At 41.7% G+C, this 14790-nt stretch overlaps 2 protein-coding genes across 2 annotated transcripts; one reads left to right on the top strand and one right to left on the bottom strand.

The window, feature by feature from the left end:
* The first annotated feature begins 7752 nt into the window (after nucleotides 1-7752).
* Nucleotides 7753-9424, top strand: c1ql3b (complement component 1, q subcomponent-like 3b). The gene is made up of 2 exons (XM_068701413.1): nucleotides 7753-8517; nucleotides 8861-9424. Exons 1-2 carry the CDS (start codon nucleotides 7906-7908, stop codon nucleotides 9038-9040), a joined length of 792 nt encoding a protein of 263 aa, XP_068557514.1. The 5' UTR covers nucleotides 7753-7905; the 3' UTR covers nucleotides 9041-9424.
* Nucleotides 9425-9465: 41 nt separating this feature from the next.
* pter (phosphotriesterase related) lies at nucleotides 9466-14181 on the bottom strand. Its single transcript, XM_068701411.1, has 5 exons — nucleotides 14092-14181; nucleotides 13353-13810; nucleotides 12706-12971; nucleotides 11377-11517; nucleotides 9466-10904 (listed from the first exon to the last, which is right to left on the bottom strand). Exons 2-5 carry the CDS (start codon nucleotides 13782-13784, stop codon nucleotides 10694-10696), a joined length of 1050 nt encoding a protein of 349 aa, XP_068557512.1. The 5' UTR covers nucleotides 13785-13810; nucleotides 14092-14181; the 3' UTR covers nucleotides 9466-10693.
* Between the last annotated feature and the right edge of the window lie 609 nt (nucleotides 14182-14790).

Genomic DNA, 14790 nt, shown 5'->3' with positions numbered 1-14790 from the left:
AAATCGCTTGACACACTCACACGTATTGTTCTGTGAGGACAACCTCATAAATTTGGCAACAAAGAAGTTTACCAAAAGTATGCAGAAATACTAAATTGTCCATGTCTGTTTCTATCTGCATGTTGTTATTATGCTGCAAAAACTTGTGGGACGTGTAAAGGAGTCAGAGGAACCATCAGCATCTCCAATCAACAGCTGCATTGTTTTTTGTAAGGTATGGTTACTACTTAAGGTTGAGCTAAACTCTGTTGTTACAATCACAATGTTGAACACAATGATTTGCAGTTAGTTGTATAATTGCAGATCTGAGAAAAGAAAAATATATCTACCTCCTGTCATTTGGTTGTAGTTGTTTCTGAATGAGAGCCTGATTTGTGTCCATAAAAGAGTTAATCTTTCCTCATCGCATTGAGGTATTTTTTATACCCTAACAACAACTTTAGGTTTGTTATATTCTCAAATTGCTAAAGGAAAACACGCCTTTTGACTAGATGAAAAGATACCACTTTCATATTGGTCAGTTAAAACACTTTCATGACGAATAATAGAAAATAAAAAACATCCACAGAACTTTTAGAAAGATGCCAAATAAAATTCAAAATTCATATAATATATGTATATATAAATTGTTTATCTCTGTTGGAGCTATAGATACATAGATAGTTACTTTATTAATCCCGCAAGGGGAAATTTTAGTATCTGTATTCTGTACAGATTGCAAATATGTGAATTGTGATTTTGGGCTATACAAATATATTTAATTGAATTACTTTTTGGCCCTGAGTAGTTGCCAGGCAGCCAGTGGAGATAGTAGAAGATGTTACTGCTAGTCTGGAAGATAACCAACCTAAAATGGAAAATTGTCATTGTGATTGGTGAGCCTTATATTTAGCAGACAGATGTGAGACTGGTGTTTATCGTCTCATCTCAGCTCTCCACCAGAAAGCAAATAAACGTATTTTCCAAAATCTCAAACTGTTATTTTTTACATTCCACTAAAAACAAAACCGCAAAAATGTATCTCCTACTGGTGTATAAGTGGATAATTCAATGGGTCATATTTGCAGATTTCATCCTTCTAAAATGTAGATTAAGGTTACCATTTTTCTTTTTACCACTACAACATGTTAAAGGTGCTAAATTAAAAATTCAGAGCATGTCTACTGCCTCCACACGGCTCTCAATGTTTTGATGGCTGAGCTGGCGGTTCATAGCTAACGGTGCTAACAGTGCAAACTAAGGCTAACAGTGCTGACCGAGCTAACAGTGTTTACCCGAGGGGGAACCAAAGCGTAGGAGCTACGCTTCTGCGACAACACTGTCAGTCAGGGTGGGGTTATCAGCTTGAACTGCAGTATGAGTGCAATGCAGAGCGGCGGCCGTTAGCTACCCAGTGGGGCACACTCACATGCACTAACATGCACTGAAAGCATGCCCGGCTGGCAACACAGCTAAAGAATTTGGGATTACAACACTCACAAAGGGAGAGAGCGACTTCATTCTCTGCTCATGTAGACATTGCTCCACTATATCTTTACATAGATAATGTTTGCTGCTACATTAATGATCTCAATGTCAGGACTTTCAAGAAGTCATTTACACTTTCACATGACATGCTCAAGTCAGTCAATGGAGAAGGGCATTTTTAGAAAAAAAAGGAACAAAAGAGAAAACAGTGAGAGGGAGGGAGTGATGATACAGAGATTGGGTTATAAATCTTGTTCTGATCAGGTTTCTCTGGTGCCCTCACACCTCAGTCTCTTTCTTGGGGTAATTAATCAATCCCAGACTGGAGGCATTGATCGGCCTCTTGCGGCCCTCAGTATGTTTACACTCCTCGATTGTATTTGCCACTAAGCCCCTCGCTGCCGCTCAATCTCATCGGCAGAAAATGTGACACTCCGCCTGCCGACGCCGTGAGCGAAACGGTGCATCGATTGACATCTCGATGAAAATCAATCTACTTATATTTTTTTGCTGCACGGGGGATTTGGTTTTGTTATAATCCTTCGTTGTAATCCTGTATTCCAGGTTGCAATACATAAAGTTGTATTGTGAGCAGTCAAAACACGAATGCAGGAGCGAGTTTACCCTCAGAGACAGTTAGACACAATGCCAGAACTCCACAATAATTTCTTATTCAATTTATATTTTTTTAAATGTATTTTTAATATATCTTCACTCGTGGGGAAAGCATTAACAACAAACGTATTTTGAGACTTCACTTATTGCTTGTATTCATATACAAATCAGAATTATGTGAATTATTTTAGGAATCCACACAAGAACACACAGAATTCACCGTCCCACAATGTTAAAGAATCAAGGACATGCACACAAATCAAAATATGAGTTTTAAAGCAAGGAGAGTCAATCTCAGGCACGTGTGCAACCATTGTCATTCATTCAGATGTGGATGTTTTCCAAACAATGTCAGCGTTTTTGTTTGGTGCGTTCATATATAATTACAATGATTATGCAATCATAATCATTGCAAAATCATTTTTTTTAAATTTGTTGCTACGCATGTTGCCTCAATGGAAGGAACAAAATTACAGATCCGTTGGAGATTTAATTAAATCATGATGTGGCGTCATGATTTAACTTAGTGTGAATGTTAACGTTGACATGGCTCACTGATTAACAAGAAATTTAAAAATGGCACTTCATCTCAAAAAGGTTGCCAACATCATTCAAAGGCGAATGATGAAATCAAACCAAACAATCACCTTGATTTTCACTTCAGTGGAAAGCCCTGCTCTCCAGGATGAAACTGAAGTCCCACCCTGTATGATTTGTGTTTGTTTCTCCATCTTAAATACAGCACAGGACCAGCTTTGAGTGGGTGGTGTGGTAAAGCATTCTGTTACCGGCCCCCTGCTGAGCTGAACTGTTGAGCCCAGCCTATTCACTGGCTTTTCTATGGAAAAAGGAAAATAAACACTCAAATTCTGAACGAGCAGGAGGTGTGAAAAGTACTAAGGGACATGCATCTTATCGCTGGCCGGCACACATGCTGTTTTATCAGTTGATAAACACTTGGGTGTCACTGGTCACATAATATTTCTGTTTATATTCTTGGCTGGTAATAAGAGGTCCATTCAGTTTCCCTTCCCATTCACCACATACATTCTTTGACAAACCTGTCTCGGCTTTGATTGTCATAAACACAATTGAACTCTGCTTAGCCACGCAGGTCAGGCTACATAAATGCCATACATATTTCATGCCGCATCACGCTTATCTGACAAAGGGATTTTTTTGCGATTTGAAATCCCGCCTCATATTTCATTAGACACTCTGAAAGTCTTCGGTCTGTGGTCAGATGGGCTGAATGTTTTATTCATGTCCTCTGAACATCTGCTTGTCCGGATGTCAAAAATCATCAGGCTCCCCCAGGACTCGTGCCTGACTGGCTGTAAATGAACTCCAAAGTCGAGACTCAAAACAACCTGTCAGGACTCTCCACCACCAGAGGAATCCTTCGATACGGCAGCCGAGGTGAGCTGAGTAACTAAGATCTGAAGAGTGATGGAAGTCAACTTTGCACCCATTTTTTAAAACAGAAATAAAAAAAAAAAAGAGCACACTGATTCATTTGGTGCGATACTGTGAAAAGCTTTCTGATACAAGTTGTGTGCCTTCTTCCCACAGCTTTTGACACTGCTGTTCACTCTGGCTCCTGGTCGACAAGTCTCCCTGAGTCACTGGAGGCTCGTGCCAACTGGAGGGAAAGAGCCTGACCACTAACAAGTGCTCACTGACTCATAGCCGCCACAGTATGTCCCACTGTGTTTGTGTGTGAGTGTGCGTGCGTGTCTTTATATACTATTCTATTAAACACTATTCTATTTCTTGCTTTACACCAAGCCCACAGAAAATGTGTGCCCTTTTAGAAATGATTTTAAAATCATGTGCGGTGCCCTCACAAACTACTGTCGGCTATAATAAAAATCTATGAATTAAACAAAATGAAACCAGGAAATACTGAGAAGAAAGTAAAATATATCAACACGACCAATACAAACATATTTTTTTCTTCTTTGTGGGGAATAGTAAAATAGATTTTCTCTGACATTTCCTATCTTAATTATTGGCATTCATTGTTGCAAGACTAGTTACTTATTTTTTACAATTTGACTTAAACTGCACTAAATCAGCATGCTAATTAACATTCACTATGCTAACATGCGCACAATGGCATGCTAACATGTTGATATTTAGAAGGTACAATGTTTATCATATTCACATCTATATTTAGCATGTTAACATACTATCTTGTTAGCATTCTGCTAATTAGCATAAACACAAATTACAGCTGAGGGGATTGTCATTAGTGTCACAGACATATACTCATTTACCAATTTACTGGAAAAATGATCAATTTGACTCGATGATGGTGCTGAATAAAAAGCTAACAACAAGGTTTATAATCCATCCTGAGGGCGACATGAATGTGTGTACCAACTGTCAATCCATCCGATAGTTGTCAAGAGATTTCACTCAAAACCACAAACTTCATAGTGTCGCAAGAGGAAAAGCCAAGTGATCACCAAAGACAGTAGCGGACATTTCCTGGGGATCACCGATATCTGCGTTAAATTTCCTAGCAATTCATCCAATAGTTGATGAGATATTTCTGTCTAGACCAAAACTGTAGACCGACGGACCGATATTGCCGTTCACACATCCACTAGTGTGTCCAAATAAAGATCTTTTTCCGGTAGCCTGGGATCAAATGAATAGCATCTTTACAGCTTTACAGTTCAACAGAGATTTTGTTCTCTCAAAATTAAAATACCTTGACCTTTCATTCCTTTCATAAGGTATGACACACTGACACATACTTAAAAAAGTAAACTTTAAACCAGCTCGACCTGCAGTATTTTCTCCTCATAAAGTTTAGAGGGCCAACAGTCAGCGGATAAGGAGCATCATCAGCATTCATTTGGAATCGTGTTTCTGACCACTTGATGAATATACGTCTAATATTCACTCTGCTTCCAGCTCTGTTTTGGGCTCCTTAGCTACTAAATGTAGTCGCTAACTTTGTCCGTCTGTTGTTTGGTGCTTGGCAGGTAGAGTACAGTGGTTGAGGCTATTTAGTTGAAACCAGCTGCCTGCTGTGTCTGGAATTAAAAAAGTAAAAGTTTTAAAACCCCCCTGAATTTGCAGGTGGTATTATTGTTGCCTCCCCTGTCGCAAAGACAACTGTATCGCTTTCTGTTTTCCTCAGAGCTAACTACTAGTGACACATTTTAGTGACTCATTCAGACCATCAGGGAAAAAACAAGACATTTTTCAAATATACTGTAATTCAAGTATCCCCCTCTCCTCTTACGACGTGCACAGCACACGCTGTCTCTCCCTCGTTGCAACCGATACAACCGAGCTTTATGCACAGGAATGGATGATTACGTCACACATATGCAAATGCAAGGATGACATCATCTGATGACTTTTGCAATTATGGCTAGCAACTTCATTTGGAAGAGAGTTGGCAACACTGCACAGGATATACTGCATTTTGTTTTCCGAAGTTACTTCTGCTGTTCAAAAATACTTTGACTGATAGTCGTTGGTAGCTGCTGACATCACAATGGTTGACACACTTCCTCTGTGCCGTGAATCAAGCCTTCATTTTCCCGGGATATCGTAAAGCGAGGCTGATATGGAACCAATCTAAATGCCGATGGTGTGATTGTTCTATAGCCATCACATTGTGCAATCAAGATTTACTTCATAATGATAAATTATAGCAAAAAAACGTGTCTATTGCCACTTTAGTATAAAATTATAAAAAACATCAGCTGTGTTATTCTATCCTCCAAAAATGACAAATGTAAGAGGTGCATGGGAACTTATCCCGGACACCACTTTGGGTCCGTCTTGTCATTCATCACATTCACTCATTTATTTCCAAACACATACTTCAGTTCAAAGTGGCAATTTTACTCTATTCTCTATTTTAATAAAGAATAAAATAGTAGCCCAACTCTGATACCAGCAGTCACAAGACAGTTTGGGCCATATGTTCTAGTAATGCATCTCTTCAAATAATTTCTGGACCTCAATGTTGGAAATATTGTCATGAACAAAACAATTGATCCAAGCTTTGATGGCAACATTTTGGGCTTGAAAGGCTGCTTGTCCTTTTTTATTTAAATCGGTACGGAGGCCATGATGTGTCCTCAAAAACTACAATTTACTTTAAACGTATCAATTACAAATAATACGCTAAATGTGGTTTCTCTTCATTATGTGGAGAAGCTTTTATCTTCTTAAGCAGACATCTTAACCTCTTTCTGTCTTAAATCCAACATTTTTTTTATGGTTTTTCATTCTTTTTTTTAGTGAACATTGGTTTTGTATAGATATTTAAGTTGCCTTGGTTTTTAAATTATGTTGTTATTTTTCCTTGACATGTATGGAACAATCTGTATGTTACAGTCCAACTTTCTCTCTTCCTCCTACATTTACATATTGCATTTTAACAATTTCTTCTAATACAGCTCATAGTTTTAATTTACAGCCCCTTTAACTCTTTCTTCATAAGAGTGTCAACGGTTCTGTAGGGCACTTTTTGGGAGCACGACTCAGTTGCATTTGTGACTTTCACAGAATCTCATTCGGGCTGCAATCAAAGCCTCGCTCCTCCCAAACAAACAAGGCTATCTGTATTTTTCCTTGCTCTTCATCTATCTCTCCACCTGGCAGCGAGGTGCCATCGACACAGAGTGACAGCCTCTGCATTCATGAGCACATCATCATCTGCCCCCCTCAACAAGAATTAGCCCTTCATCACTCAAACCTTACAAAGGCCACTGTGCTGAAGTTTTGTGTGGACAGGACATTTTGTTTTAAATCCTAGAAATCAATTGATTATTTGAAGCATTTTATAAATAAGTGAACATTCCGTTTTAAATTTGACTAAACCTATGACATATTTAGGCTACAATTACAATATTACAACTAACAGTTTCAGTTTTTAACTTCCCGGTGAATTCCTATTGGTATTTAATTAAGTGATCTTACCCTATTTTCCATCTAAATGCCTCCGCATTCATTCATTTCACCTGTATAATTGTGTGAAGTCATCCTTCACTGCCAGCTTCCTAGTTACTCCCTCCTTCCTTCCAGTGGCTCTATAGATTTTCTCGTAGTGATAAATTGGACACGGGGAGCCGCTGAGGTGTGACCAGGTGCCAACAGAGTATAGCTTTTTGTCTTTAATGGGCCTAATTATGCTCAAGACCTTTAGAGCTGTGTGGGTGAGTTCTAATAACATGTTGTGGGATGTAACACTATACGGGCATCAATAGAAAAAGTAAAACTCTGTTGAAAAGAATTAAAGTAGCTCCCCGACTCCACAAACAAATGCACCAAATAAATAAAGCAGTCACGTTTCAGAGCGTTAAAGTTGCAACAGTGTTTGAATACGTTTCCCTATCTCTCTTTTGATTGAAGAAATGGATGGATGCTATCCCATCCATCACCTCCACCCCTCCCCTCACTCTCAACACACACAAGCGGGCAACGGTTCGTTTCGAGCCCATTCTCTCCTGTGACACCGCGGTGGGCAGAAACTTGGGCAGCTGACTTTGTGCTACAGAACCATATAACGCAGGTTGTGTGTTTTTGTTGCTCTCGGAAAGTGTTTTGTTGTTGTTTTTGTTGTTGTTCTAGTAGTGACAAAGTGGAGATGAATCAATTGGGCGGATACTGCAGCGCGTAAAAGTTGTGGATGGTTACTTTTGCGCATAAACATTTAAAGGACTATTTTATCTCCAAAAGTCGCGGTACAAAACAAGAGCAGGTGAAATTCTTCCCTCTGCAAAAATATCGCCCACAAGCAGGCTGGAAGACCATCCACTCCGGAGAACACAGCGAATCCGCAGAGCGCAGATGATCGCAACTGGTGTTTGTGGTGTCGCGCTGGTGCTGGTGTTGGTGGTCCTGATCCCGGTCGTGGTGAACACCGCCGGGACCCCTGCCCGCTACGAGATGCTCGGGTCCTGTCAAATGGTGTGCGACTCCCACGGGACCGCGGCCACGGCCACGGCCAAGGCAACCAGCCCGGTCAAAGACAACCGCCTGGTTCAGTCTCTTCCAACCTTCATCCAGGGTCCTCAGGGAGAGCCGGGACGCGTCGGGAGGATGGGTCCGAGGGGTCCGGTGGGCGAGCCTGGGCCACCTGGACCTGCTGGTCCGCCCGGAGAGAGGGGGGCACCGGGTCCACCCGGAGCACCTGGAGCAAATGGGCCTAATGGTGCCATCAGCGCTGCCACTTACAACACGATCCCAAAGATTGCGTTTTACGCCGGACTGAAGAAGCAACACGAGGGATATGAAGTGCTGAAATTCGACGACGTAGTCACGAATCTGGGCAACCACTATGACCCCTCTTCAGGGAAATTCACCTGCTCAATACCGGGGATTTACTTCTTTGTTTACCATGTGCTGATGCGAGGCGGAGATGGAACCAGCATGTGGGCTGACCTCTGTAAGAACAACCAGGTAGGACGCGTCATGATATAATTATAAAACAATCGTTTTATTTGTTCTAGCTTTGCTATTTAGTCGTGGTTTCATAATGACTAAAAAAGTTGTTTATGATACACCGCGAAAAGCTATCATTTGATGAACAACTGTGTGCTTCCCGCATTTAGCGCACGAGTTTTACGCGCGGTTTTACCTGGAAAGAAAACATTTTCCTGACAGTTAAAGCATTCTGTGAAGCTTCCTGAGTGGTGTTTTAGGTTCGAGATTGAACCGTCCTTACTCACGGAGCTGTCCGCGGTTCTGATTTTGAAACTAAAGACACGTTTCATCAGCAGAATTGTCCGTTTTTGCCTTCCAGGTGAGAGCCAGCGCCATCGCCCAGGACGCCGATCAGAACTACGACTACGCCAGCAACAGCGCTGTCCTGCACCTCGAGCCCGGGGACGAGATCTACATCAAGCTGGACGGCGGAAAGGCGCACGGGGGCAACAACAACAAGTACAGCACCTTCTCCGGCTTCATGCTGTACGCTGATTGAAACACGGAAGACCCGCTCCGCACATAGCTCGCTTCACTGCTCATGCTCACTTCAGTGTCAGTTGGATTACTGGAGGCAGAGCTCACCATTTCCATATTGCAAAAAGAGTCCAGAAAGACGTGGAGAACGTCATGCAGAAGAAAAAAAACCCTGTACTTTGCAAAAGCCAAGAGCTTACAGTGTCACTACAGAATAATGATAATGAATGTTAAAGTGTGAAATGTACCCTTGTCACATTGATTAGTGTCGCTATTGCACTCTGGACGAACTGTTTAGCTTTACAAATTAAGTTGACTGATATGGCAAACATATTCTGCTGTAGTAACATACTGAGTGTGGACTGGAAGTTCAATTTATTGACCTTTCGCACTTAATAATAGATACATAAATTATACTCACATCACAACCACTCTGTTCACAGTGTAGTTAGTCCATGTGTGCTTTATTTTGAAAAATATATTTGTTGCCTTTTGAGTGAAAATGTTCAAAGTCGTAGTGATGCATGATTATATAAAAAAAGAAGACATTTCAACTCTGCAGCATAAAAAAAATCACTTCTGTAAAGGGCCATTCTGATGTTCATATTGAAGCACTGTCTCAACATTATCATTGCAACTCATTCTTCTTGTCTCAATGTGACAGCTGGTTGGGGGCAACATGGTGGTCTGGTGCTTGGTCACCATCACAAAACTGGACAGTCGCACTGACAGAAATGTTTCCTCGATTGCGCCTGCTTGATTGTGAAGCCCTCTCCAGTTCATGTGTAAAAATATCATGGAAAATTAAATTCTCTGGCTCTCTTTATTTTTAATCCTCTCAGGAGATTGATCAAAGTTATATAGTTGTTCACGGAGCACTGTCACTTGCGGGGCGACCACGCCATTGATCATGTGGTGAAGTCCCCCTTGTGAGGCCACCTGTTCCCAGATGAGAGGAGAACGTGTCCTTCATCCAGCCAGCCTCCCATAGGCAGCCAGACACCCACTGAGGGGCAACAGGACAACTCATCTAACACAGCCGCGTTGTGTCGAGAGCAGAGCGGCATACTGATTACTAACTCGCTCGTTATTTTCATCCCATAAAAACGTGTTTCGCAGAAACCAAACAAAGACACCTACAAAGACAAAGCAACAACATTGACATTGAAAAAATCAATTAGCGCCACATTTGTGAGCGCTGCAAGAGAAGGGACAATATTTGTTTTAGATTGCAATTCACATTTATGCAGGCAAGAAAAAGCTAGTTTTTTTATGTGACATAAATGGGACCAAAACAAGAATGCTAATGAGAGGCACTGATCCTGAGATGCTCCTTATTATTTGCTTACAAAGTGAATAACATAATCACATATGAAATCAAGTTTTAATTAACGAGGGCCTCTGTAAAAACTCTTTCAGCTGGGTGAAACAACAGCCTGTAATTATTTTAAAAGACAAAACGTACTAAACATTTTGCTACGCTCAGAAATTTGAAGAACATTGACATTAAAGACAGATTTATGCACAACAGCTCATTGGTTTGAGGGTCCAAAAAGCACATTTATAAGTGAGTTTGGCTCTGATTATTGCAAAGAACTTTTAAGTATTCATTTCATCACCTGAAGATAAAACAATCGCTACATCGAGACGCCTTCCTTGGCTCTCTCTTTCTGCTTCATTTGAAGGTCAGCCAGCGTTTCGGGTTGTCGATGAGGATTTTGTCCACCTGCTGCTGCGAGATGCCCCTCATCAGCATCTTCGGCACGATGTTCCTCAGGATGTGAGAGTAGCCGTGGCCGCCGTACTTGGTGAGGCGGTTCTTGGTGTGGATGTCGTGTGCGACCAATATCTTGTCGCCGTAGCCCTCCTTCACGAGGAACGCCAAGCTGAGCGTGAACAAAAACGAGGGGCCTCAAACACAACACAGCTGCCAACTTTTGGTAGAGAACATACCGGCATTGCCAGTCTGCCTTCATGTGTTGTTAAACCATTTTTTTTTTGTATGTGCCGTCTAAAATGTGGGCCGGTCATTCATCACTCCTCCCTCCACTGCAGTGGGAGATCAGTGTCTCACAGTTTCTGTGAAAAAAAAACTCTGTAGGACATGCTCTCCTGTCCTCGTGGTGTAAAACACAAAAGCAGCATTTTCCTCTAAATTTACACTTGATGTGGCTCGACAGACATTAATATGAAGGAACATATTAAGGGACTTTCTCAAAGAAAATGTAAAATGCATCTGATGTCAAATTTGAAGGCTGAGGTCAAACATAATGTCATGTGAGGACACATCAACAAGGCACATCTAATCAGAAAAGAACGCTGAAAAGACGTGTTTAACCCTCGACCGGTGTTACTCACGTCTTCACTCTCTGGCTGTCACTGGGCATGTCCAGCTCCAGGTTATACGGGTAGTTCAGCATCTCCGTTCCAAACAGATCGTACTCCAGGTAGCTCCCCAGCTTCGCAAACTCAAGCAGTTCACCGTCATCAAATATGGTCCTGCAGGAAGAGAAGAGAGAGTTCATTTAAAAGTAGGGTGGACAACATAGCAGTGACTAAAATAATTTGTCATGAAAAGCAGATCTAACAAATAACAAATATTGAAACTCTTATCTAACACCACCTTTAAGTAAATGTTTTGAATGAAAACAGTAGAAATTACACGCGAATCAACATTATAAATCCAAAAGTTTGAAAGGTAGGAACTTTTTTTTAAATAAAAAAATTTAAAATATATCATAAACCTTTGCGGTAGTTTGTCCTTAAATGTTTGACTCTACAATTGATCCGTTTTAAGTTTTCTCTTATTTTCACCAAAAAAATAGCCAGGTGTTTTTTCAAAGAGCACATAAGATCAGATCTCCACTCCACCCAAACATTCAAAAGTTATGTTTCTTGCTGCAAAGGGACACTGATCGTTGCCGTTTACAGCAAACATGATTTCCTTGCAACAAGCACAGCTCAGAAAAAAAGTTTCCAGTGATGAAAAGTGAAGAGACGTATGAGGGGAAAGTGCAAATTAGCTGATTTCAACATACTATCTTAAATTCAGATTGTCACTGATGTTTAATTCACACTGATAGATTTCCACAGTTTGGTGGGTAATTTTATTTAATGAGCTTCCTGTTTTTGTTCCTACAGGTCTCTGAGTTGTGGTTGGACATCATCATGTTATGAGCTCTGTGATGAGTGGTATCCCTCTACAATGCAGGACACACCAGCCTCACTTTAGCTTTGAGTGTGACCTGGGCCAACTTCAGAAGAATTCTTTCACATTAATACATTATAACGCAACGACTGCGTAACATTACTATGCTCCCAGTCAGCAAGAACATGACTGCATGAGGAAAAGCCTGTAACTGCCAGAGTACAAGGAAAATCTGCCGGATCGTCTTGTGACACCAAACAGGAAGAGAGCTGTTGTTCTTCCAATTTATACAGAGCTAGAGAAATACTCATGTGGTAGACGGTGAAATTAATAATTTTTTTACGCATTTCTTTTTTTAGTAATGGGAAACATAAATGTCAGGGAGGGGATGTGGGACAGGAAGTAGTGAGGCTCACGGGAAAGGTCGCCCTAATTGTTATTGTAACTAATAAAAAGTTGATTTCTAACAGTCTGATTACGCTGTTAAAAAAAAAATAAACTTTATTCTCCTGAAATAACTGCTTTCAGGGACTTCTCACCTGTCCAGATGGGACATGACAGTTTTGCTGATGTCACCACCGGCCTCCTGGAGAATCCGGACAACTTCAGCTGGAGCTGCGGGGTTCCTGCCGGGATGGATGATGACGGGGCAGCCGAGCCGGGTCTGAGCGTGGGCTGTGGCCCTCAGCACCTTCGTCTCACTCTCCGTGATGGGCCAACCGGTGCCGATCTCTCCGATCACGCCGCAGCGGATGTTCGTGCCGTCAGCGCCGTCAAGCACCTCGCTGACGATGATGTCCGTGAGCTGAAATGAGGACACTTTAAGACTATTCACTGACATATTAGTGCATTCAAAATTGACTCTTTTTCTGCCTTTTTAGTTCTGTCTCAGCGGGACATGAACAGAGCACGTTAGGTTTCAGTGATAATATCTAAACATCCATGAAGATTACATGCACATTGTCAATGCGTCACTACAAAAGGGACAGACGGAGAAGCCGGAAACCTGTTCAAATCAATCAAGAGATACAGAAGAAATCCTTGAACAGACAGACAGAACATAGAATGAGAGATGGGTCAAATTGTCAGCACAGCAAATTACAGCAGGATGTTCTTCCTGTCTCATGACTGAGACAATTAGTACCAGTGCCATGCATGCCAGATGTATGGTCAAACTGGGGCTCACCTTCTCCACGCTGGTTCTCTTGGTGGCCTCAGTATGGGTGCAGTCCACGTAGTAGCCCGCCCCTGCAATGATGTGCACCCCGGTGTTCTCGGCCAGCCGCTTGAGTGTGGGCAGGTCTCGGTCGATGCCCATGGTGGTGTTCTCCACTATGGCGCCCCCGCCGGCCTTCCTGTAGGCCAGCAGCTCGTCCTGCACGGCGGCGATCTCCTGCTGCAGCAGCAGGTTCTCGTGGCAGCTGTACGGGTTCTGTCTCAGCCAGTGCATGTGCTGCATCTGGAACGGGTTCTCCGCAACCGCCTCGTCGCCCGGAGGAGGGGGAAAGTAGCAGCACTCAAAGGTCATGGTCAGGTGCTCGTGGGTCATGGTGCGGCCCAGCTGGTCCGGATCCACCAGACCCAGGACGGTCTGGACCTTCCCACTCAACTGTGACATGACTGGTGTTCAGAGCTTCCAACAACCTGAAAAGACACACAATTATGAATGTATGTATAAATGAGACATATATAAGGTCTTGTAACGTTTTGGCAACATTGTTGCAGATCAGACAGGAAAGAGTGTGTTTGCAAACTAACTCATTGACTAGACGGACTTCACTCTGCATGCAGGAGAGGAACCTTTGGACTGCTAAAACCTGAGGCGTAACTCGTTAAAATCAACCGACAACAACGTGCAATAAACTTAACTTTCACCGATTTACATGCTAAAACGTATCTAAACTGTTGACAGATGAATCGCTGACCTTGTTTCTGCTTATTGCTGTCCACATCAAACCACAAACCGAACTCAGCAACTCTTCCGTTTACAGATTAGAGGAGCAAAGAAGCGCGAGAAGTGGGAAACACCGCGAGAGATCACGGGACCACAGTTCCGCTGGCAGGACGTCAGCAGAACCCAACGGTGTCTCGAGACGAGTAATGCAAATAAATCAGTTTAGTATGGAAAATAAAGAGTTTTTCTTTTATTTATTGGGGGGTGCTTATACATGTTTTGAATTATAATCGTTTTGGCAGACAAAAACAAAAAATGTGTGAAAATAACAATAGGGGCTTGGATTTCACTTTAGCCTTCATTCTTATTTAATGAGTTTGATTTAACATATGACAACAAATATTAACAATACGTGAATAAATAAGTATTATGCGTGAATGAATAGCAGGTGCCTTTTTCTCATCAGTAACGACAATATTTTGGTCAGGTAAGTTTGTGAAAATTCTCAACAAAGAGTTTCTGGCATTTCAATAAGCCAACAGCAAAAGCTAAAATGTCACTAAGTCATTTTTAAAAGGGTTGTTACAAGAATCCATAAAGTCTGGACTTGTAAATGTTAATACATTTTGGGTCTCTTTTGCTTTGCGACAGTTTTCAGAGGGTCAGAAGTCAACATTCAAACATTTCATCATTAACGACTGGTCTATAAAACATTTACATATGATTTAAT

Source organism: Cebidichthys violaceus, unplaced genomic scaffold (assembly GCF_023349555.1).
Source record: "Cebidichthys violaceus isolate CVI_PGR_0920_01 unplaced genomic scaffold, fCebVio1.0.p SCAF_8, whole genome shotgun sequence".
In the NCBI taxonomy this organism is placed as follows: Eukaryota; Metazoa; Chordata; class Actinopteri; order Perciformes; family Stichaeidae; genus Cebidichthys; species Cebidichthys violaceus.
Note: the sequence above shows the minus strand (reverse complement) of the source record. Positions and strands in the feature narration are given on the sequence as shown.

What these genes read in the sequence shown, in the direction of transcription:
- c1ql3b (XM_068701413.1), top strand. Translation starts at nt 7,906, where the DNA reads ATGATCGCAACTGGTGTTTGTGGTGTCGCGCTGGTGCTGGTGTTGGTG. An exon ending in ACCTCTGTAAGAACAACCAG is followed by an intron (nt 8,518 to 8,860) that starts GTAGGACGCGTC and finishes TTTGCCTTCCAG; the next exon opens with GTGAGAGCCAGCGCCATCGC.
- pter (XM_068701411.1), bottom strand. Translation starts at nt 13,784, where the DNA reads ATGTCACAGTTGAGTGGGAAGGTCCAGACCGTCCTGGGTCTGGTGGAT. An exon ending in GTCATGTCCCATCTGGACAG is followed by an intron (nt 11,518 to 12,705) that starts GTGAGAAGTCCC and finishes CTCTTCCTGCAG; the next exon opens with GACCATATTTGATGACGGTG. An exon ending in GACAGCCAGAGAGTGAAGAC is followed by an intron (nt 10,905 to 11,376) that starts GTGAGTAACACC and finishes GTTCACGCTCAG; the next exon opens with CTTGGCGTTCCTCGTGAAGG.